This window comes from Xenopus tropicalis, chromosome 10 (genome assembly GCF_000004195.4).
Source record: "Xenopus tropicalis strain Nigerian chromosome 10, UCB_Xtro_10.0, whole genome shotgun sequence".
NCBI lineage: Eukaryota > Metazoa > Chordata > Amphibia > Anura > Pipidae > Xenopus > Xenopus tropicalis.
The window spans coordinates 16081706-16107933 of NC_030686.2; the positions used below are offsets into that span (position 1 = coordinate 16081706).

The 26228-nt window shown below is 43.7% G+C and overlaps 1 protein-coding gene across 2 annotated transcripts in view; it reads right to left on the reverse strand.

The window, feature by feature from the left end:
- asic2 (acid sensing ion channel subunit 2) overlaps positions 1-26228 on the reverse strand; it is a 286936-nt gene that overhangs the window by 152803 nt on the left and 107905 nt on the right. Inside the window, exon 1 of one of the 2 annotated variants that reach the window (XM_004918606.4) lies at positions 2967-5071. The exons of the other annotated variant lie outside the window; for it this stretch is intronic. Coding sequence (XP_004918663.1) covers positions 2967-3608 — 642 coding nt within the window. The 5' untranslated portion in view covers positions 3609-5071. Of the gene's footprint in view, positions 1-2966; positions 5072-26228 lie in introns of those variants that run through there. 2 annotated transcript variants of the gene reach the window in all.

Consider the following 26228-nt stretch of genomic DNA (forward strand, 5'->3'; position numbering starts at 1 on the left):
ATGAATGTCAGATGCCATGTCTTTAATAAAGGCTTTGCACACTCTATATGGCATTGCTATATTTAGCCAGGTCTCTGTCAAGGCCAGGAGCAAGAAGAGAATTGTACCTACTGAATTGTACTAAAGCTGCAAAATGAATCAACAAAACCTTAGTAAATGCTAGGGAAACTGTAAGTAGGAAATAATGGGTATAGTAAACCTTTCACAAAACTCTTCCAATGTGCCCTGCAGCATGCCAAAGTAGGAGGCCCAGACTTAACACTAAAAGATCTTCTTGAATTGTATCTATCATAGAAAGATTACTATACAGTTCTGACTTATGACTGAAGGGCAGTTTTGCTGACCCGAGCGCAGTGTCAGACTGGCCCACCAGGATACCAGGAAAACTCCCGGTGGGCCCTCCTGCTCCTGACCATTTGGCCTGCTTCATGGCCATTACCTATTTGTGAATGGGAAGAAAGAGGAGAAATAGATGGAAGAATAGATGCTAGCATGTAAATAAAAGAGACTAGGAGAATAAAGAGGTTGGGTGAGGAAAGGAGGAAAAATAGTTCGGAGAGTGGGCCCATGGTCCAAGGTTTTCTGGTGGGCCCTTAGGGTCCCAGTCTGACACTGCCCGAGCGCCATTCACATAAATGGATGAAAGGATTTTCGGTGTGCTGAGCACAAGTAGCATCCAAAATTAAGTGTCATCTTGTATTAAGTAGACTTCTGGAGGACATGGGAAATATTATACTGAGCTATAGTACAACAAACCAAATAACCCATTTGCCAATGGTTCTCAAACTTGTAGCAGTGACTGGTGGGCCCAACATGAAGACCATCTAGGGCAAAACTTTGGGAGAAAGATGAATTGCTGTCCTAGATTAGTATCTAGGACAGTAATTCATCTTTCTCCCAAAATTTTGAGATGGTCTTCAGGTTGGGCCCATCAGTCCAACATAAATTCAATAAGGTGACATTGTCATTCAATATATCTGTAAGCTTGTTATTAACTAGGGGGGCAGGGGTTCCCAACCTTTTTTTTTACCTGTGAGAAATATTTAAATATAAAAAAAGTTGGGGAGCAACACAAACATGAGAGTTGTGATTGGTTATTGGGTAGAACAATGTGGACTAGCAGATTACATGAGGCTCTGTTTGGCCGTACACATGCCTCCCAAACAAAATTAAATATTTAACGCCTGCTTTGAGGCCACTGGGAGCAATATCAAAGGGGTTGATGAGCAACACATTTCTCACAAGCCACTGGTTGGGGATCACTGAACTAAGGGAACCAAGAAAAAAATTTTGCTGCAAGGCTTGAAACAAAATAAGGACAGCCACAGTCATATGCTGAGATTTTCCAATTCCCTGTCCATGGGCCCTTAAGTTAAAAGTTCAGAACACTGACAAAGTGGTAGGACTCTAGAACTTGCAATCTAACTGCAATGCTTAAAGTGCTAGAACATGCAATGAGGTGCTCAAGTTCAAGAGAAGCAGAGGTAGACATCAAGCTTGATCAGCAGGTGCTTATTAAATGTGCAAAGTTCCTAGGTAAGGTTGTGCCAAGAACATCATGCTTCCTTTACACCTTGTGCAGGGCCTTGGTTGCACTTATCTGACTTTCTCTCTATACCACCAATAAAACTTCTCAACACAATTTAGAAATAAGCTTTTTAGTACTCCTGCCTCACTTCCCAAGAATGTTTTTTTAGGATATCATCAAAATGTGCCATAAAGTCCTGTTTTTGTCAGATAGCATATGCAATGCCAACGATTGGGCATACTCTTTAGATTTAACTGAATGTATGAATTCATAAGAAAAAGCCAAGACACAATAAGTGGTTGATTATTATCAGCTATGGGATATTTGCTTGGTGTGCCAATAATGCTTGGGCAACATAATCTCAGAGCGATTTGACTGCTAACTCTTCAGGTCAAATGGTGCCTTAGCTCTGGAGACCTGTGGGGTTTTTTTTAGGTTGTCATTAGCAGCATATTTGCTGTGATTACCAGATAATGCAATCTAGAGCACAGCAATATCTTGCAGAAATATCCCTATCTATTTCAGTCCATACCGCTCATCCATTAATCAATCCCAAATCCCACTTCTCTCTATCACAAACAGCCCCACCCCCCAGTTGTCTTCTTCTGTTGCCTTTCTGTAGCATTCCAAAGCCATAAATCATTTATATTTTTCTCCTAGGCCACATATTGTTCTATCAATTCACAGGCATATATCAATGAACAAACCACAAGCCACACAGTGCTGTTTTTCTCAACTCCCAGGCTACACATGTATCACTTGCTACACTACACATTTCAGAGTCCTAGATTGAAAAGGAGTGACCTCACTGCCATAAAACAATGTCAGTTCATTTAGGAAGCTTAATTATGTCCTTCTTCGCTTTATCAGCTCAGACAGTTGTAGCAGATTATTACTCTATGACTAGCAGAGTTGGGCTGAACTGAGCAAATCCTCAATATTGCCTCACAAAGGTTTTAGTAAAGCAGAGGGGAACTTAAGGAAGCTTTGACTTGGCCAAACACAGTAGACTTGGGATGGGCAAGCTGTGGTCCGTCAGATGTTTTTGAAGTACACATCCACCTCCCCAGACATGCTCCAGCTGTTGGTGAAACTTTTGTTTCACGACATTGGGAAGACCTTGTGTTGGACAACACTACATTGGACAATAAGTTGGTAAGATGTACAATTAAACAGATTTATGCCTTTAGGCAAGCAGATTAAATGATGAATATAAAATAGCCAAAGATCGACCAGGGTCAATCGATTTACAGTATGTATGAAATGCATAGTGGTGCGTAGTCTGGATATCTTTCTATACTCAAAAAACCCCAAAACAACTACAACAGCAAATGTAAACTCCATTTGCACCTTTTCTTGGCTTTGTGAATAATTCTTATTTCCCTGCCTACAAATATGGTGAATGCGATGCCAATTGGACAATAGAGAGGTCACTTACAGTGGAGAAGTTGTGTGGGCCACAGGCCTCACCACGATACTTGCAGGAAAGCAACATGTCTTCTAGCTGGTGGCCCAACCTGTCCATGAATCCTACACTGATCCCATCAAAGTTTCGAGGGGGCAGAAAAAGTCGAAAATCTGCCAGTTTCTGAAACCACTTCCGTCTGTCCTCTGGCAGTAGCTCTGCTAACATGGGTCGTGCTGTGCGGTTGGCAAACAGCAAGCCCAGCCAGTAGCCTGCGAAATACAGGTCGCTTTTGCTGAGCCGATGAAATCGAACAGGGTTGTTGTTGCAAAATGTCACAGCTGGGAAAGCCAGCTCTTTGCTCCACTCCAACTGGACCCTGGTGTGCGAGGGGAAGGACAGCCAATACAAGAGTCTGTTGGATGACCAGGACAGAAAGAAGCCCAGAGAAGTGAAGAAGGCCAAAAACCAAAAAGTACGATGCCGAAATGCTAGTTTGGGCGAGCAGATGTATTTTAGGCCATGCAACTTTATGTGTTGCAGGGAGGGCAGAGATAAGGCATGGCGATGTTGTGTCCTTGTGTGGCATTTTTGAGAAACCACATGGGCATCCGTTCTGGTCACTCCTGAGGGGCAGCTGCCAGCTGGAGCCCGGATCCTCTCTTCCCGAGTCATGACACTCCCCCAGATACTCACCAGCAGGGGGGCATCTCGCTGTGGGCATCGGCAGCACAGCTTGGCACCACCACCCCCTCATTCATTCAGTCGGTATAGTGCCCAGAACCCAGGATGAAACAGTATGAAACACCAAAATAGCGACAGGCTGCTACAACAGGCACAAATGCCACATGACAAATGAGTCAGCTTTGCAAAAAGAGCCTTCAGGGAATGTTCTCATTGAACCCTGTGTTAAGAGTCACCCCACAAACGTGCTGCCTTGCTAGCTCCCCTTTTCTGTGAGTTTAGTGCCAACTTGCTCAGATTATTAAGATTCAAAGCGGAGGCTCATCTTCCCCCGGGGATGGCGGTGGAGTTGCCTCCTGCTACCTTTTTATAAACGATCGCTCTTTAGATTTTTAAAACCCCTGCATAATTACAAGGCATAAGCAACGTGTCTCCCACAGGCTGCAGCTCAAGGAACCCATATCTCCATCTCCATAAAGCAACAGTGCCATGGAAGGCATTGGGAAAAAGTGAAGGTGCTCGTCAGCTGTGCAGAGAAATTTTCCCTTCCTTCCCTGCCAACTGCTCACTGCTTGGAACACAAATAAATCCTTCTGCTGATAACTCCAGCCCTGGCAGTCTCTGCGTGCCTCTGTCCCGTGCTGCAGTTCCCTCTCCTGACCATCTATGCAGGCATCTGACCAGGCGTTATTCGGAAAATGAAGATGCTTAAGGGATTGCCCTCACCGGTGGGGGATTAGAAGATTAGAAGATATCTAGCTGAGCTGGAGTTGTTCCTTTTCTGCTTTGCTTTGGAAGGGTTAATAACATATTAGAGACCCTCTGGATGCATCCTCCCATGGTAACAGAAGAATGTTCTTCACATCACAGAATCCTTTCCCTGATTTACATTCCATTTCAGTTACTCTGGAGATGGGAAGTAAATGTCATTTAGTCATGTTCTGGGAGTGCCACCATACACACACATGTAGCTTTTGTATGCCTGGCACAGACGCGTCTGTTTTAGGGATTAATTTATCCACTACACTGATCCCTTGTCCCTTGCTGGGTTTTACCTTTCTTTGTTATTCTCCTCTGTAAGGCTCAGCCGCAGGTCCAAGTGTAGAACTAACTTCCAAACGCCCTGGCAGCAGAGTGCAAAGGTGCCGGCTCAGTTCAGCACTCCGGACACCGAGCTCCTGAAGCATCAGGTCTTTAGATCTGAAACATGCAGAGTTCCAGCCTTGCAAGTCAGAGGTCTGTAGTCCCAACAGTCAGTACCCAGGGAGGGGGGACTCTTTATGGCAAATGCTGCACAGATGACTTGGTGGTACTGATACACTCACAGTTGTAGCTCCTGCCTCTGGAGAAGGTTCCTGTATGATGGGCCAGTTCTAAGTTATCAGTGGGAGCAGGAGCATCTTGTGTGCCTCCCAGTGTCTCTGCTGCACACACAGGCATCTCCACTTGTGCACCAGTGCAATCCTGCATTACCGTATTGTTCCTTACACAGCCGCACTGGCTCAATTACCATCAAGCTCAGACAACAGGAGCACTCTGACAGACTGGGCTGCTTAACCCCTTGTGCAATCAACAAGCTCACAGCCAACTTTATGAAACAGAGTCATTGTGAATATATATTATAAATGTGATAGGGCCACAGAACATGGGTATTAGTTGATCTATGTGCCCAATACATTATGCACTTTATCTTCTATCTGCCTTGTTGGTGGCTGAAAGGGTGTGCATGCATGTTGCTTTTATATTTCTGTTAGAATTTGCACTTAATTAAAATGTGAGGGTTAATTCAATTGCCATTCATATGTGTATGTGACGATATCATTGGGAGATTTGGGCTTCAGCTTGTAGGTGTATCTGTCTATTGAGTGTGTGTATATTATATATATATATGCATGTAGAGCACAGAGCACTCATGGGATTTAAATTATGTGGAAAAATTTAATTGTGTAAGTCGACATTTTGGTCCTTTATCAAGACATAATTTACTGCACATAATTTTTGTCCCATGAGTGCTCTGTGTTCTACATGCTGATATTTTTTGTGGCAGCACCTGGGCCTTTCTTTTTATTTGAGCGACTATACTGATTTTCAATCAGTCTCTCTCTCTCTATAATTATATATATATATATATATATATATATATATATATATATATATATATATATATTTTACAGTGGTTTGGTCTAATAATACTGGCAGTGGGAACAAACACTGCAGGAGGAAGGAAATCCCTGCACCACAGAGCTAACAATTAAGTGGGCACATAATATATTGTGTGGAGTGGGCAACCTTCTTTTATTGCCAGGGGCCCTGTTGCTCCAGCCCTGATAATAGGGTATTTATTAGTCCCATTACCATTGCTGGCTGTATTGATTTTAAAACCTGCTCTAACCTCCTTAGCCCCTTCCAGCCAGCACCATAGCTAAATTCTGTTACTAAGCAATGACTTACATGGGTTTGGTACGGAATCAAGCAATCCCTCCATAACCCTGACTGTCCAACCAGCATCTCAGCTTATATTAAGAGCAACCTATTTCTTTCCAAGGAGACTTGCAGGAAAATGATACAATTTCACAGTTAGATCACAAGCCAGCGAAGCAGAACCACTGACACAAAAGCACAAGCAACGAGCTGCACAAATGAGCCCCCTCCTATCTCATCTCTGCTTAGGCTAGTTCTGCCATCGTGATTTCCCTGTGGTCAACTGTGCCAGTGGTGTTATATACTGGGAGCCAAGCGATGCATACAAATACATGTTCTGTATGTGCAGGGGTGTGTGTGAGTGTGTGAGTGTGTGAGTGTATACATGGAGTATGCTCCCTCTAGTGGAAGCTCTGTGGAAGTGCATGCCCTTATATACAAGCTCACATCAGCTGCCGCCGCTGCAATTAAAACTTGATCCCTGGTGAGTTTGATCCCCAACACTGTCCTGCATCATTCCCCTTATTTACATCACATTGTGAGTGTTGAAACTAATTCACAATGAATGCTGGGGTAATATTGCACCATTGAGAGATCAAGTGGTAAAATTCCACATTAAAAAAATCCAATTAAATCAGTTTTTCTTTCCTGGTTGTAACACAAAGCCCAAGGGGTGAATTCTAGTACTAGGCACAGTGCAGTAGTGATTTTGGGGCCCATAGCACTCCCGCCTGGGCTTGTAAATAATCAAAATAAACTTGAGTTGTTTCTGGGTTTGGAATCTGATTGATTCCCCTGTTTCCAATGAACCCTGCCTGGGCCCTTTGATCATTTATTTCTATCGCACACACGGTGCTTTGATCGCTGCTGTTTTCTCTGAAAGAACCAGAATGATAAAAGGACCCATTGCCTTTCTTTTTTTGTCATTTGAGTTAAAAATATTGTGCTGTCTGTGCTACACACTGGCACATCTGGACAGGGACCACTTAAATCGAATGACTGCTGCGTTCCATAGTGGTGCCTATTTAACAGCTATGTAGGTCATAGGCAGAGAATTGCCCATTGAATAGGAATAATAGGAGTCAGGTGCTGAGGGAGATGTGCGTCTTGAATGGTTCTTCCTGTGACTATTATCGAAACACGCCACATGCCCTGAGCCTTAGTATAGCTGCACTCATGCAAGTAAAAGTCTAGACTAGTATATGGGCAAGTCACTTGTATCTTGTACTTGGTCATCTCCAAAATACATCTGGTTTCAGTGCATTCCTAATGAGACCCAATGATCCTCAGCAGGACTATAAGAGAAACCAATCATCATTTTGGGATGTTGGCATTCCTGGATCGCTCTTTCCTATTTGGTAGTCCCATGGGAACTTCTGGCCTACACGAGGCTCTGCTTGGAATAAAACTGTCTCTGCGAAACTCAAGCATCAGTAGCAAAAGTTTGCTGCAATGAGCTTGCAATCTAATCTTAGCGTTTGTTTGCCTGTGTTGAGGACCTCCTACGCCACCACGGTATAAACCAGAAGATGCCTCCGAAGACAGAACCTTCTGGATATAATAAACATGATACGACACCTCCATCTGACAGGGAGTCACTCATTGTGCGGCTTCTCCTTGGTAACAGTTCCATGTTAATTAACAACAAGTCAAGTTAAAAAGCGCTGTGGGAGCTGGTGTGGGAAACTTGATTAGTCTGCCACAGATATACTCCAGAATATACATAGCAATACACGTGCAGCACCAACTTCATGTTTAATGCCCCCAGTACACCGAGCCATGTAAATATGGAGCTAAATTTAATTTCGGTGGCCCAGAAGTCCAATTCAGTTCCATCATCCTCATACTGGTTCCTGCATATGGGAAATAACCTGGATCATTGCTGGCTACTCATGAATGTCTAAAAACAGTGGTACAAGTAGGAGTTAAGGAGACCTACAGCAGAATCACTTTAGGGTCATCCTAAACATTGAGAATAACCCCTTTTGTCAGTCAGTGTCCCACCAAGCTCCCTACAGGGCAGAGTCTGCAACATCCGAGTGTTGCTCTAAAGCTGTACATACAGGTAAACATCAGTTCATTTGGCGGATGTTCCCCTGATGTGCCAACTGTGTCGATCACATTGATGGGATTGCAGGCCATCTGAGAGAGGACTGAATCAATAAGGTGATGTAGTCCTTGCATATACAGACTCTAAATTTGCCCAATCGATATCTAGATCTGCCAGGCCCATCAGTGGGCCTCATACCCGGGGCACATGGCTAGGAAGGACCAGAGCCGGAATCATTGGGGGGTACACTTTTAAGGGGAAAATAAGTATTTTCTTTTTGATAAAGGTACAGATTGGGGGAATATGGTTGGCTGCTGCTGGCTCAGGTACAGATTGCTTTGATAAACCACCTACCCAAACCCTCTCCACCACTCTCTTGCCAGCATGTATGTTTATTTCCGATGCTCCAGTTAACACGCTGTGGCACATGCGCTGTAGGTGGCTTAGGTCAACGTCACTGAAATGGCGGGGCAGCAGAGACAAAGCTGGCACGTTGGTATGGCCAAAGCCGAAGACAATTGGAAAATCTTTCTCTTGTTATCTGCTGCTGGCTCAGGTACAGACTGGGGGAATATGGTTGGCTGCTGCTGGCTCAGGTACAGACTGGGGGAATATGGTTGGCTGCTGCTGGCTCAGGTACAGACTGGGGGAATATGGTTGGCTGCTGCTGGCTCAGGTACAGACTGGGGGAATATGGTTGGCTGCTGCTGGCTCAGGTACAGACTGGGGGAATATGGTTGGCTGCTGCTGGCTCAGGTACAGACTGGGGGAATATGGTTGGCTGCTGCTGGCTCAGGTACAGACTGGGGGAATATGGTTGGCTGCTGCTGGCTCAGGTACAGACTGGGGCAATATGGTTGGCTGCTGCTGGCTCAGGTACAGACTGGGGGAATATGGTTGGCTGCTGCTGGCTCAGGTACAGACTGGGGGAATATGGTTGGCTGCTGCTGGCTCAGGTACAGTATGGGGGAATATGGTTGGCTGCTGCTGGCTCAGGTACAGATTGGGGGAATATGGTTGGCTGTTGCTGGCTCAGGTACAGACTGGGGGAATATGGTTGGCTGTTGCTGGCTCAGGTACAGACTGGGGGAATATGGTTGGCTGCTGCTGGCTCAGGTACAGATTGGGGGAATATGGTTGGCTGCTGCTGGCTCAGGTACAGACTGGGGGAATATGGTTGGCTGCTGCTGGCTCAGGTACAGACTGGGGGAATATGGTTGGCTGCTGCTGGCTCAGGTACAGATTGGGGGAATATGGTTGGCTGCTGCTGGTTTAGGTAGAGATTGAGGCAATAAGGTTGGCTGCTACTGGCTCAGGTACAGATTGAGGCAATATTCAAGATGGGGTGCTAACCAAGTGTTGAAGCTCAAAGGCTGGGCTATGTATCAAAAAGTCTGAAAACGTCTGGGTTAAGCGAATCCAAGCTGCCTGTAGAGATGTAGCGAACTAATTTGCGTGAACATCGGGTGGTCTCAAGTTCGCAAGTTCGCGAACTTTTAGCGATGTTCGCAATTTTGGGTTCGCCTTAGCTGGAGCCAAATTTTGACCTCTCACCCCAGAGCCAGCAGATACATGGCAGCCAATCAGGCAGCTCTCCCTCCTGGACCACCCCCGGACCACTCCCTTCCATATATAAACCGAAGCTCAGCAGCCATTTTACATTCTGCCTGTGTGTGCTTGATGAGTTAGCATAGGGAGAGAGCTGTGCAGGGGTTTGAGGGAGAGTTTAGGTAGCTTTGCTGACTAGTAATCTACTTTCTACTGCTCTGTATGTAGCTGCTGGGGACAGCTGTCCTGCTGATCTCATCTGCTGTAACCCAATAGTCCTTGTAAAAGCAGTTTATTACACAAGTTTAGAAATGTAGTGTGATTTCTGCCCTTTACAGCACAAAACGCAACGCTGTGTCAACAATGTATTTTTCAGAGAAATTTTTGCCCTTGATCCCCCTCCTGCATGCCCCCTCCTGCATGCCACTGTCCAAACAACTGTAAAATCAGTTTTCTGGCCAGAAATGGCTTTTCTAGGTATTAAAGTTCACCTTCCCATTGAAGTCTATGGGGTTCGCAAAGTTCGCAAATGTTTGCACTTTTTGGCACTTTTTTTGTGAGGTTCGCTACATCTCTAGCTGCCTGTAGCACTCCCTTATATTCAGCAGCAACCAACTCCCCTTTGTTTACTATTCCAGAACTGCTCTCCTTCCTCTGGTAGATCATGGGGTGCAGCTTGGCTTGACTCCTGGTTAGTAAAACCAAGTGAAGCTTCAAGAGAGCAAAGAGTATGGTGGCTCCAATGAACCTTTACATAAACAGTATTACATAGTGCTTTGCAATTGCAGATTTCATTTATTAAATGTTATCCTGCTACAAAACAAAGATATTCCAATAGGGTTTGGATCTCATTTAAAACACACTTATAAATTGATTAAATTCAGATCTCAGTGCGTGTCATACTGAAGAAATTGCATTTCAAATATACTAAAAATGACATTTTATAAAGCCTATTTAAACACAAGGCTAGGACATGTCATACGCATTTGATGGCACTCGGGGTCATGTAATTAGTGCCCTCTTAGCCTTTGCTGTCACGCACTCAGCATTATGAAACCTGCTCAGTAGAAGATTTATATCCTATTTTATTTATTACCCTGCCAAGATAGTGGTGTATGTTAATACCCAAGCACCCGTCCTCGTATCTCACACTGTATCTCTGTTTGGGAGGTCTGATGAGATACGCAGAGTCCAGCTATCTGCCAATCTCTGCTTTCCCTCTGACAATAACCCTGATGTCATTTTCCCAGAAGTCTTGAGTGTCACATTTGTGAAGCCAAGTATACTCGCCAACAATATAATTAGGCCGCCAACTTGGGGTTCTCCTCTAGAACCCCAATGTATTGCATTATAAAGCTAAGCAGGTCAGCATCCCACTAAAGACAAGAGACTTTTCCAATGAAAAAACTGCCTGATTTGTTCTTAGTTTGTGATTGGCCCTGGTGGCATTTAACATTTTTTCTATTGGACTATCCTCTTGCATATGTAATTAAGCTTCAGACTCTCTCTTGTTAGAGTTATAGGATAATCACTGCAGGCATTAAACACATTTTCTTCTAGCTCTGAATATCTAAACAGCACTATATCTACCCCTCTGAAGTTTGATTGCAGTATAACATTAGTGAGCAAAAACTGCAGGATAATCTCCCTATGTTAGATAGCGCGGAGGTAACAGATGTACTCATACTAGTGGTACTGATTCTCAGTGGAGAATTCTGTTGTGTATGCCTATTTGGAATGTCTATTTTGGAGAACTAGAGGATGCAAAATAAAAATCAATTTTAGAGAAGGTTAATGTGCCCTTTAAAGACAACTTTCACATTTAAACTTCATTTTGAGGATAATTGCCCAAGATTTAACATCTTATGCAGTTTTCTAACACATCCGCATGCCACCCTTAGGGAACGTGGGTCTCTGCTTTGGATATTTCTACAAACGTGTGTCAGTAATTTATTGTCCCCTTGCAGAGATCTTACTTTTTCACTTCTCAGCTACACAAACACCCCCTTCTGTTGGGGACACCCACATCCATTACCGTTTCCCCTATCTGAGCATGCAGCGGTTCATCTCTCTGATAGGCTCCCTAAATCACGGCCACTGTCCAGAGGCCCAGTTTATGTGCGGTGTATATCAGATATGGAGAGGATCCAGGCGCTGTCAGTTTACACTGGGCTCACATCCAGAAAGCCAGACACAAAGGGTGATCTCTGCAGAGCAATTATACGGAATGGGAGGGTGCACAGAGTCTGATTACTGCTCTACTCTGGGGCAGACTGGCTGCAGGGTCTACTAGTAACCCTTCTCATCATGTATAAAGGCGACATCTATTGTATTAAAGGTAAATTTTATGAAAGATACAGTACAGAATATAGAATTATCTGTGACATTTAGCACCATGGAAACATGGGGACATCTAACTGAGGTGCTGTCATACTGCTTGCCTTTGGTAAGGCATTTTCCTGTGCTGAATATATGCAAAAACATACCAACTTTGATAGGACTAATTGGATCCTCTATGATCAATATCCCATAAGGGAAAGGCATGTATGCCTGGATACAGTACTTAGCTGCTGGAATTATCTCTTTGCCTGAGTGGTCTTTGAACAAGCCCTGATCAAATATGAGGCAGGGATATTGATCCCATACATAGGTCTATAGCAGGGATCCCCAACCTTTTTTTACTTGTGAGCAACATTCAACTGTAAAAAAGAATTAGGGAGCAACACAAGCATGAAAACTGTTCCTGGGGTTACAAATAGGGGCTTTGATTGGCTCTTTGGTAGCGCCTATATGGGCTGGCAGCCTACATATGTTTGGCAGTACACCTGGTTTTTATGCAACCAAAACTTTCCCAAAAGCCAGGAATTCAAAAATAAGCACCTTCTTTGAGGCCACTAGGAGCAACATCCAAGGGGTTGGTAAACAACATGTTGCTCACGAGCCACTGGTTGGGGATCACTGGTCTATAGGCTAAAAAGCCCACAAGAGGTCCAGCTGACATTTGCCCATGTACAGGCTTTTAGGGTCTAAATCCTACCCTGGCTTCAGACAGAAGCAGCCGGATACATAGCACCATAGGACACAGGACATAGGAATACAGCCAGGAGTCCAATGGCATTAGTAGGGGGCCTGGACAGATGCAATGGTCCACAGAGGTGGAGTTTGCTTGAGTTTGGGTGGGTCATGAGTGTTTTGTGCGTAATCAGGTAAATACAAGTTGGGATTGTCAAACATGTACAAAAATAAAGCCATGCATATTTTTTATATTGGGGTTCTATTCTACATAGCTGACAGGGCCCTGCACCCTGCAAACCCAGGCTGGTAATTGGGTAATAACCATGGACCCCTCATGGGGGAGCATTCTTCTAATAAAGTATTCAGGTTCCCAATGATTTCTGACGGCAACCTCGACCAATAATCAGACTTACCAGAGAAATTTGCCTTGACGGGGCAGTTAACCTTAAATACTATATGGCCATATGCTATAATTAACAGTTATCCCCATATGTCACTTGCCGCAGGATATGTGTCCATGACTTTTCAGTTGTACAGACAATTATATTCTGTCCTGCTTTTAAATATGTTCATGTAGCAATAATATCATACGAGTTTGTCGTTACAGCTACAGAGCTTTCATGAATGGGGAGTCGGAAAAAGCCTGAGAAATATTTTCCCTATTGTCTCACATACAGCACATTTTAGAATTATGACAACTGTCTGCACTGATGGGTACATCTGCCAGGCTGCGGAATGAGACTGCCGCACAAGCATCTGCAGAAGGGCACCACCTCCCTCCTGCTACCCCCCGCAGAGGGCAACAAGGACAGGCAGGGAAAGCAGGTTTCATGTGATACATGTTGATAATATCTTGATGATCCTGCTGTAATTTACAAGGGAAGCCCAGCAAGCTAGTTATCAATCAGCAATTAAAGCAGAATTAAAAGCTGTGGGCAAGGAATATTCACGGCTCAGTGGTGCCATCAAGGGCAACTCAAACAAGAGGCATCAAAGAGCGCACGAACAAGCTTCCGAGTGTGACAGCGTATCATATATATCAATATTAGGAGAACTGCAATTGCCAAGCTGTGGTTAAATAGAAAGTTTCAATTAAAGGGAAACTCAACTAGCAGATGGTAGAAGGTGGGGGTGTCTACTGGGTTGTGTTAAAACAAGAAAAAACAGGGGAAGGGCACTCTGGTGATCCAAAAACAGGCCATTCCAATTAAAAAGAGAAAAACTTGATTATATATTCATCTCAATAAAAGCCCGACGCGTTTCGTGCCTAGCTGACACTTAACCATAGTCTGCTGGGTTGTCCCCGGTGGCACAAAGACATTTAATACCCATGAACACACTGAGCACTCTTTCTTTGCTACCAAATGTCCAGAGATTGAACTTTAAAAACATTTATATGCATTGCAACTGTACTAATAGTAAATGGAACAGGCAAGAATAGAACTGGAACCCCACTGTGTTTATTCTACATTTGGATAATGGCTCATTGAATGTTTAGCAAATGTGGAGAGTAATGAATAGCCTCAGCCTGTGCTCTGCAGGGACAGAGTTAAAACCTTCCGTAGAGCTCAGCGGAATAGTTCCCTTTTATTCATATGGTGTTATGTTTGGCTCTGAGTGGAGCCATATTTAATCCTGATATATATGCTGGTTACAAGTCTAATTAAACCAATCATCGAGGCATATATCATCATTAAGGAGGTGCTGGACAACTAGACAAAAAAAAATGGAATGTACTGTACCAGAAACTCATTTTTACTAGTGGTGTTAGATTCAAAAGCAAAGGGAAAAACACCCTTTTACATTGATGGCACTGGGCCTTTAAGCACTAATGAGTGAGCAGTAGTGATGGGCGAAATGTTTTGCCAGGCATGGATTCGCGGTGGAAAAAAAAATTTGCTGCGGAAAAATTCGCCGCACGTCCAAAAAGTGTCGCCGGCGTCAAAAAAGAATAGTCGCGGGTGTCAAAAGAATAGGCGCGCAACGAAATAATAGCTGCGCGACGAAATAATAGCCGCGGGCGATGAAATAATAGCCGCGGGCGACAAAACAATAGCCGTGCGACAAAATAATAGCTGCGGGCAACAAAATAATAGCCGTGCGACAAAATAATAGCCATGGCCGACAAAATAATAGCCGCGGGCAACAAAACAATAGCCGCGGGCGACAAAATAATAGCCATGGCTGACAAAAGAATAGTCGCGGGTCTCAAAATAATAGCCGCACGCAACAAAATAATAGCCGCGTGCAACAAAATAAAAGCAGTGTGACAAAATAATAGCTGCGCAACAAAATAATAACCGCGGGTGACAAAATAATAGCCGCGGGCGACAAAACAATAGCCGTGCGACAAAATAATAGCTGCAGGCAACGAAATAATAGCCGCGGCAACAAAACAATAGCCATGCGACAAAATAATAGCGGCGGGTGACAAAATAATAGCCATGGCCGACAAAAGAATAGTCGCAGACGACAATTTTTTTTGCCGCACAACATTTTCGCCGTTTCGCGGATCTTTTGAAAGATTTGCAAATCTTTTGGTGAAGCAAATCTAGTGAGCAGCATTATCGTGTAGATATGTAAGATATTTAATCTTAATATATTTCCCTAAAAATAAAATGTATACATATTCCTTCAACTGTACTGGAATAGCATTGTTTGGCTGGGGGGCAGCTCTGTTGCTACAAGGACAGCCGGGGACATTTACCGGGGACACTTACTGGGGCCAATTTGCCATGGGATAGGGAATGTGAAACGGAGACTAATAATGGTAACCTTAGTATGGGTTTCACTACTTTCACTATCCACATGTAGATGTAAGTTTCAGGGCTGCTGTAGGTATATTCTGGTTTCATAGACTTTTTTATTTACAGATTGTGGGCCTAGCCTCTGTGCATTGCCCTATCATTGGCTGTCAGGGTCAGTGACAATGGACAGCCAGAGAAGGCCTTTAAGTTCCACATCAATGAGTGTCACTGTCATTTAGACAATTAGATGATTCGCTTGCTTGGTTATTTGGCAGCTCCGGTGGCATTTACTTACTTAGCTTTCAATATTGCAAAAATATGTATGTATTAATTGTTATTCCACCACCAGACTGACTGTATTTCAACACACACAGCACGTTAACCACCAAATTAGTTATTAAAAGTGGTGGCTTTATCAGCACAATTTAACATTAAGTGTATTTATTATATTTATACATTTTGCTGGATTTACTTCTAGCTTGTGGAGACTTTTTTTTTTTATATAAAGTGCCAATTTAAGTGCACTGCATTGTGCATATCCTCAGCATTATCGCTGAATGTTCATTGGTTTTCTTAAACAAAGCATAAATGAGCATATTTCATTCTTTGCAGAAAAATCTACCAACAGAACGGATATGCAAATGAGCTTCTATTGGCTCAGGTGTTACTGGGCATCTTTCCCACTAAGACAAACAGCTCTACTGCTGTGGGAGGGGCAACTCATGTAGCAGAGCAGGGAGGGGGGGGTGCATTTCTCAGCGCAAGCTTAATATTGGCAGAAAAGGTGCACGACCACTCTCTGAACATCCAGGGATAAATCTAATTTTTTTTACACAGAAATAATGGATTCTACATATTGGAAGGATTAGGGCCTATTTGTAATCTCAGGGATCCCCTCCCTCACCTTAAGTGATGTGGAATCTGTCCTGTCGCCAAAAAATTCGCAAATCTTTCAAAAGATTTGCGAAACGGCGAAAATGTCGGGCGGAAAAAAATTGCTATCCGCGACCATTCTTTTGATGCCTGCGACTATTCTTGCGACAATTTGGACGTGCGACTATTCTTTTGACGCCTGCGACTATTCTTGCGACAATTTGGACGTGAGACTATTCTTTTGACGCCTGCGACTATTCTTGCGACAATTTGGACGTGAGACTATTCTTTTGACGCCTGCGACTATTCTTGCGACAATTTGGACGTGAGACTATTCTTTTGACGCCTGCGACTATTTTTGCGACAATTTGGACGTGAGACTATTCTTTTGACGCCTGCGACTATTCTTGCGACAATTTGGACGTGAGACTATTCTTTTGATGCCTGCGACTATTCTTGCGACAATTTGGACGTGCGACTATTCTTTTGATGCCTGCGACTATTCTTGCGACAATTTGGACGTGCGACTATTCTTTTGACGCCTGCGACTATTCTTGCGACAATTTGGGCATGCGACTATTCATTTGACACCCGCGACTATTCTTGTGACTATTCTTGCTACAATTTGGATGTGCGACTATTCTTTTGATGCCTGTGACTATTCTTGTGACAATTTTTGGACGCGCGGCAAATTTTTTCATCCACTGCGAATCCATGCCTGCCGAAACATTTCGCCCATCACTATTCACCTTGTTTATTGGGAAGTGATGGATACTGGGACTTTTGCTTTACAAAGAATTTGTGTACCACCCACTACTGAAATTAGAGGGACGGATAAGGTCTGCGAGCAAAGAGCAATTTAGAGCGTAATCGCCATTTTTGATGTCTCCACCACCTCTCCCTCAACACAGGCCGGTACACTGGGGAAAAGGTGGCAACCCTAACCTACTGACGCACAAAGGGAACCCTGGAGCTACTGCCTGGTCAGCAGCTGCACTCAACTGGAATGGAAGGCAGGAAGGGCTGAGTGGCGTCGAGTGCAACTATACGGAAGTGCAAGGAACATATTTTAATGCAAATACTTTTAATAAATGGGGTTTTAGAATGTAAGCTCTTGCGAGCAGGGCCCTCCCCCTAGTGTATCCGATCCTCATCCAATGTAACTGCAAACCATTTTTGTGAATTGTTTATATGTACATGTTAACTGTTATGTCTTTTGTACCCCTCTATTCTGTAAAGTGCTGCATAAATTGATGGCGCTATATAAATAATAATAATAATAATTAACACACAACTGACTGCAGGGCAAAGCGTGGAAGCACAACTGTGCCTGTGGCAGTAAATGGATCCCTCTAGCCTCCCCAAGACAATGTGATAGATGTGTGAATTAATCCCCACTGCAACTGGGGTTTTATACAGGTTACTCAGACAGACCCTGGTCCGTTACTCAAGGAGAGGGTTAAATTAGAGGAGGCACAGTCAGTGCAAGGAATGGAGACGAGGAACTGTCACAAAGCCTCTTGTCTCCGGATCGTTACATGTCAGAAGGAACAACTACAGGAGAAATATAAAGCTCCCTTATTCGCATGCCCCTGCCAATGTACATTCATATCATCCTCTGCTAATAAGCGCCCCAACGTAGCACTGCGCTGGAGATTGCAGGAAAGAAATACATTAAATTTTGTTCCACGTAATTTGAACATGATTCCTATTTTGATAGCAAGGATAATGTCCATGTTACAGCATCTAACATGGTGAGATTACCGTACAGTTCATCTGTATATAGAGCTCTTCAGCCCTTGATTATATACTAAAGGATGATGGGAGTTGTAGTCCATCTTTATCTGGGTGTTCTTTATTGTTGGCCTGTTCACTGGATGCTTATGCCTGGATATGCTGCCCACATGCCTTCCCACTGGCTCCAGCAGCAACAAATACACATTAGGTACAAGTGTAATCTTGATTTTGCTGACAATTTCTCTCATACAGAAAGCCCATTACACTGCCCTCTGCTGGCCGATTCCACATTTGCCTGTCTACTCTCCATTATCTCCACTTGCTGCCTTCAGCTCTCCATAGTGACCCTAACAGTAAAACTTACATTTTAGACTGCCAGAAGCAATACTGTTCTTTCCTCGATAGGGAATCAAGGTTGGGGGGGGGGGATTGGCCTGCCTTGAGCTGTGCACTTTGCAGTGACAAACCCACCTGATGGGTATTTCAGGCTGACCCACACCTCACTGGGGAGGTTACTCCTGTTATAGAATGATCCAAAAGTGCTAGTGTGTGTTAGTAAGAGCAACACTGTGCTCCACCGAGGAGAATGTAGTGCTGGGTTGATCCCCAGACAATACATGCTAAACTGTAGGGACTTTAGTAGGTAGTAGTGATGAGTGACTTTTTTGCCAGGCATGGATTCGCAGCAAATTTCCGCATTTCGCCATTGGCGAAAATTTGCAGCATAAAAATTCCCTGCGTGTAAAAAAAAAAAAAAAATTTGCTGCGTGTCAAATTGGGCACGGTCTCATCAAAAATGGGTGCAGTCACTGCAAACATGGGCGCTGTTGCGTCAAAAAAGGTTCGGTCGTGTCAAAAAATTGCGCAACAAATGCGTTTCGAGAATAATTGTACACCAATTAATATAACGTTCTTGGTAAAGAACCATTGGCACGCAAGCCTCTTTGTGAGAGTGAATGTGTTGAGACTTATAGTTCAGCCCGGAGACCCTTTCTTCAAGCCATCTGCGAGGGCTCACCTGAGACAAGAAGTCACGTGTAGTAGTGCTCTACCCTTGAGAGCAAATGGAAAAGTTAGCCTCAAGTATCTTTAGCCCTACAGCTGAATGGGCTGTCATGTCACTTTTACTCTGGTGAGGTGAGAGCATAAAAATAAAGAAAATGGGAAAAAACAAGTGAGGTGGTTAGGGAGAATGAAAAGAGAGAAGAAAAATAAGGGGAAGAACTGAATTAAAGGGGACGTGGAGAACTGATGAGAAAGGTAGAGAAAGGGCCAAATAGAACAAAGGAGAAGGGAAGAAAAAGAATCAGAATCATTATTGAGCTTGTTGGAAAAAGGGAGGCAAGAGACCAATAGTGAAATAGAAAATAGAGAACCAATAGTGAGGAAGAAGGAAAAAGATGATGATAAGGCAGAACATAACAGAAGAGAAAGGGAGAAAAAAGAAACAGAGGGGTGTAGAGAGCAAGTTATAGTTTTAACTTTCAAGTGCTTTTTTGCTTTAGACCCCCATCCACAATCAGTCCCCCCCCCCCCCTCATCCTCCATGCTGGGCAGATCAGACTTATACCACTGATTGTATGTAGTTCCATCAAACATGTTCCACAAGTGCCCTAGAGCTGTTTCCTTTGAAGATGCCGTTTATCAGTTACACATCTGTCCCGTGGCCCCATAGATCGTCTGGGGGTCGTTTTCTTGGGGCCTGATTAATTCTGATTGCTTCCAGCTACTATACAGCTCTCTAATGAAAGCCTTTGATATGTCTCCTCTTGGAATCATCCGTAGGATGCTACTCAAGCAATCACTCGTCTCTCAGCCCTTCTGGTGCTATTACACACCTTGTCCTCCCACGCACTACACAGCCATTCTGTGTTTATCTGGCAATACACTGGGTTAACCCATTCAACCCCAGAGGAACGGCTGTGGGCAAATGCAACCCGTTCAACTCTTGACGTTTCTCGATTGCTTCTAAGTACATTTATTACAAGGTCCTTTGAATAAAATTGGGCTTTCAAAATCGGGGCCAAAAGATCTGAAGGCTCCAGGCTAAAGAATAGGACTGGACCAGCCATAGTAATGTGTGTATTACTGGCCTTTGTGTTTGTCACTAGACTTAACAAGGTCTCAGATTATTCCCCAACTGTCCAATCTTTGCTGCTATTGTCCTTCCCTGCATTTTATCTCCCAGGTATTGCTGTAATTTTTTCAGAGTGCTTTGTGCACTGTACGTCAATAAATTATCCTCCGTCGCTGTTGGATATAAAGGTTTCAGAGGCTTTTCAGTGACTTTTAAGATAGACCCTGGGCGATCATTCATCTTTTTATTTCATATACAAAGCTATCCGGTGATAAATATCTTCTGTGTCACATCGTGTCTCCAGAACCTGATGGGCTCAGTCTAAATGCACCCAAGAAGAAGCTGCAGATGCAATAGGCAGACAAGGGCACATAGCTACAGACACATAAGCACGTATAATATATTGCTAAATGATTCTGTATGTGTAAGACTATAGTACACATGGTTTTATGCTATCAATCTACTACACAGTAATTAAGGAGGTACCACCAAACTCCATAGTGTATGTGCAAATCTGAGCACAATAAACACATGAACTTTTTGGAGTGCAGTACTTATCAGTCAGGCTATAGTTTATAGAACTACAATACTCTGGGCTGCCAGGTCCTATACTTAGGATTAGGTGTGAAACTCTTAAAGACTTGAGTGGTCAATCAAGTAGTCAGCATTGTCAAGGGCTGGCTCAAACAGCAAGTCCAGAAAGGTTTAATGATAAGGAGGGCAGCTGCCTGGATCCTAAATGCTGTAAGGAGAAAAATAGACCTGCAGTCCTGCTTTGGGATTAGGGCTTTCCCTGTTCAAGACAGATCTGCAAGGTGGGGTTGGAAAGATGACATCACTTGACTGACCACTCATGTTTTACAGTTCCACAAAGAGTCACAAAGCAAGACTGAAGGTCTATTTTTCTCCTGGACATGATTTGGGATATGGACAGTAGTCAGCAATGTCAAGAGTTGGCTCAACCACAAACATACCAAGTACCAAATCTAGAATGGTCTTATCATCTGGAGGGCAACCGTCTGGGTCCAAAATCAGGTACAGACCAGGAGAAAAAAATAAATGAATAGTCCAGATGTTGCCCAGGTCTTATATTTGGAGTTAGGACCTTACTCTATATAGCAAACAGACCTGCAAGGTTGGGATGAAACCCACCTGAGTGGTCTATCACTTGACTAAGAAAAACAGATGAATGGGCCTGCAGCACAGGATGGCCAACAACTCAAATGTATTGACATTTTGTGTAAAGAGCTGAGAATCAGCTAAATCCTACTGCATGTCTACTACCTCTGAGCTGGATGGGGGTGAATAGCATGACCTTACTGAGCCTCCCTGCAGTCGCAGAGTCTGCTTTCACTATAGTTATGTCATTGAGAATTTTCCTTCATATTAGAGCATAAATTGCAGGGCTGGCACCCTGAGAGGGTCCAGAGGAGCATCTGAAAATTTGCTCTCCTAGATATTCTTTGGACTTTAGCCAATATGAATTGTTTGCAATTAACTTTACCCCTGTTATACTCTAAGGGGGATTCTTGTTGGGTCCCAATGTAGGCTTCCAGCAACATTATAGTGCTTGCTTTTACTCATGGGCATGCTAAACGTCTCTGGTAGGCGCCGCTGATGGAAATAATAGGCTGTTGCAAGGCTGAAGTGAGAACAATTATATTGTTAGAAGCTATGGATTGTAAGACTAATCAACTTGGGTCTGCAAGGAGAGACCACATGCCCTCCATTGCTGTTTCTAGGTTACACGCATCATCCCAATACTTAAGCCTTTTACATAAGCCTTGATACACACCAAAGAGAAGAAATTATTGTGCCAGGCTCTCTGTTGCCCTTAGCCCAAGTAATTTACTTGTAACAGTTACTGAGAGATTAGACCATGTTCTCTCCCTGACACCTTTGCCAAAAAGTATAAAATTCTGTAATTAAATTTATCTTCACAAATAATCTTGTAAACTACAATGAGACACCTTCTGGGCAAGCATGGTACTGCAGGTATGGCCAGCCTAACTATGCAGTGGTTGCTTCCTACTCCAGATTAAACATACTGTATTTGTATCTAGCACTGTAATACTGGCATTCTATATCTCCCTATGGGTATGGCTGATATTTCTTTGGGAGGCAGTTCTTACGGGAGCATCCTCTTGGCATCCGTTATTTATTTTGGCCCATGGACTTTGGAGAGCTAGGGACAATAATGCAAAAGATTTATGAAAGGTTTCTTGTGCCTTCAAGATACATACTTCTGATTTCAAACAGCTCAACTTTTGGATCTAGTTTATTTCACAAATAATAAAGTAATAGGGGGTTTGCAAATGTATGTATCCTGCACATGCTTACAGTGATTAAAAGCTGGAATGAGCAATGCATTTACCTTTTTGGGCCATTTTTGATTCTGCGTGTTCTAAGGCCTCCTTTGCTACAAGCTCCTGTTCATTGACACAAAAACCTGTGTGGCAGAATGTATGTTGGTTCCACCCTTACTCTCTTGCCATGCATTCAGGCATAGATGCCAGCTTGGGTTGGTATGAAACTCTTGAGACTTCAGTGGTTTAGTTTCCAACTTTGTCAAAGAGCTGATACAACCAGCAACAATAAGTCAGATAATGTTTAATTATCAGGATGGCAACTGTCTGGATCCTAAATCAGGTACAGACAGAGATTAAAATAGATCCACAGTCTTGCTCTGCAAGCCGACAGCCCAGACCAATACTCACAGCTGCTTATGACATTCAGTATAGGACAAACCAACGTTGTGCTGCCAGGTCTTATACTTGGGGTTTGCATCTTCCCCTAATGCAGAAAGACCTGCAAGACTGGGTAGGAAATGGGATACATTAATGTGAAACTCTTGGATAGTGATGGGCGAAATATTTCGCCAGGCATGGATTTGCGGCGAATTTCCGTGTTTCGCCATTGGCGGATTGTTTCGCGAAACGGATGAAAAAATTTGCCGCGGAAACATTTGCTGCGCATCCAAAAATTGTCGTCGGCGTCAAAAAAGAATAGTCACAGGCGTCAAAAGAATAGCCGTGCGATGAACTAATAGCCGCGTGACAAAATAACAGCCGCGCGACACAAAATAATAGCCGCGGACGACAAAAGAATAGTTGCGGGTGACAATTTTCTTTGCCACACAACATTTTCACACAACTTGTATTGCCAAGGGCTGGCTCAACCATTTCATCATTCCAAGCCCAGAATCAATTCATGATCCAGAGGGCAACTGTTTGGATCCCAAATCATGTATAGGCAAGGGAAAAAAAAAAAATGATCTACAGTCCTGCTCACAGGATGGGCAACTGCTCCGGCTATTACTCATAGCTTCTTATGGCTTTGCGTATAGGACAACCCTACTCTGATCTGCAGTACATATCAGTCTAAAGAACCCAAGTCATCTTTTCATTGTATATTGCATGACATGTTTCGGATCCAATGAACCTTCATCAGGTGCTGATTTCTTGGATCATTGGATCCACAACATGTTGTGCAATAAACAGGTGACTTGATGACTGACTGGGTTCTTCAGACTGATATTTACTGCTGATTTGTGAAGCTTCAGTGGTGCCCCAATATAACCGTAAATACTGAGGGACAGCACCTTGTTTGCACAACAACCCTACTCTGGGCTGCCAGGTCTCACATTTGGGGAGAGGGTCTTCTCCCTTTTGCAGACAGATCGGCCGGGCTCACTTGAAAATGTGATATGTTTGGGGGAAACTCTAAAACTTGAGCAATCAACAAGAGCTGGCTTAACCATCAAACATATCAAGTCAAAAATGGATTAATGGTCAGAAAGACCACAACAGGACCTACATCTCAGGCCATTACTTACAGCAGCTCATGGCTTTATGATCCCCAATGTGGCTATATATGCATCTATGAATTCAGCTTAAAATGGCATACCTGCCTCATCCATCCATCACTTATTTCTTTTAACTGGCTCATCTATAATTCTCATAACCGGGTACCATTCTGCACATTAGCAAGGCAGGCCTGGTATTAGCAGAAAATATAGCTCAGCTTCATAATGGTTTGATTTCGCTCAAACGTTAATAAAGTTTCAACTAACACAATTTCTAAGTAAATTGATGTGCCTTTTAGAGAGTGCATATAACAGGGCCATTAGGTATTCTGATTTATTAGGTCTTTTATGATGTTAAAGAAACAATAATGGCAAAAATACAACTTGCCCTTATAGGAAAGAGCACATTGTGACATTTACAGCAGGTTGGGTAAAAGCGCATCTCTTCATCTTTGGGAATAAAAAGTGGAATAAAGCTGCAATCTGATTGGCTGGAGAGCAGATGCTACAACGAAGCTTCATTTGTTTAGAACGTTTCTGCCAGGTGATTGTAGATGCTTCACTGCAGTCAAGGGAACCGCAATTGGATCATTAATAAGTACAGATTATTCTTCATTCTCTGGAAATGTTCAGCAGGACATATTAGCATGGGGATCCTCATTATCTCAGTATTGGTTATTTATTCCTGTGAGTGGGTGCTGCCATAGCAATTAGTCTCATCTATAGGCTTCACTGGCCTTCAGTGGTCCCTACATAGCTTTAAATATTTAATGAGCCCATGTAAGAGGTTTAGAACAACCAAATCAGGGCTGACATCAGGGGGCCAGTGGATATAGAAGGACCAGACAAACAAAATGAACAGGATTTCCAAGGGCAGGGTTTGGGTGGACTGAAGATTGGGTGTGTGGGCACCAGGGGCATTGCTTGGTAGAGATGTAGCGATGTGAAAATGTTCGCGAACCCGTTCGCGGACTTTCGCCAAAACTCGCGAATATTCGCGAACTTTGCGAACCCCATAGACTTCAATGGGAAGGCGAACTTTAAAACCTAGAAAAGCCATTTCTGGCCAGAAAACTGATTTTAAAGTTGTTTAAAGGGTGCCACGACCTGGACAGTGGCATGCAGGAGGGGGATCAAGGGCAAAAATTTCTCTGAAAAATACTTTGTAAAAAAAACGCCAAAAAATAACGCCAAAAAAAAAAACGCAAGCTATTCCTATGTATATGCATAGGCGATAAAACGGGGCGGAAAAACCAAGGCGAAAAAACGCGGCGCCAAAAAAAAAACGCGGCGAACCCAAAGTGGCGAACATCGGCAAAAGTCCGCGAATTTTCGCGAACGCGAACACCCGATGTTCGCGCGAATTAGTTCACCGGCGAACAGTTCGCTACATCTCTATTGCTTGGGTTCATTAGTGGCATTGCCATTCATGCATATAGATTCCCACTACATACATCAATCTTGACCCTAATTTACAGAATTGTGCTTAGTACAGGGGAATCCCTATGCTGCCATAGTTTTATGGTATCTCTCTGTACAGACTATGAGCAAGCTTAGGGGGCTGTTCCTGCTGAATTGTGCTTAGTACATGGGAATACCTATGCTGCCATAGTTTTATGGTATTTCTGTGTACAGGCTATGAGCAAACTTAGGAGGCTGTTCCTGCTGAATTGTGCTTAGTACATGGGAATACCTATGCTGCCATAGTTTTATGGTATTTCTGTGTACAGGCTATGAGCAAACTTAGGGGGCTGTTCCTGCTGAATTGTGCTTAGTACAGGGGAATACCTATGCTGCCATAGTTTTATGGTATCTCTCTGTACAGACTATGAGCAAACTTAGGGGGCTGTTCCTGCTGAATTGTGCTTAGTACATGGGAATACCTATGCTGCCATAGTTTTATGGTATTTCTGTGTACAGGCTATGAGCAAACTTAGGGGGCTGTTCCTGCTGAATTGTGCTTAGTACAGGGGAATACCTATGCTGCCATAGTTTTATGGTATCTCTCTGTACAGGCTATGAGCAAACTAAAGGTTTCGGCAGCTAATCGGCCCGTGTATAGGGAGAGCAGAGCGGCCTGGCCGACCGATATCTGGCCTGAAATTGGGCAGATCTCGATCGGCCAGGTTAGAAAATCTGGTCGGATCGGGGACCGCATCGGCTCGTTGATGCGGTCCCCGATCCGACTGCCCCATTGCCGCCCACATAATCCGATCGTTTGGCCCCAGGGCCAAACGATCGGATTATTATTTTTTTTACCTAAATGGTCCCCGATATCGCCCACCCGTAGGTGGGGATATCGGGGGAAGATCCGCTCGCTTGGCGACATCGCCAAGCG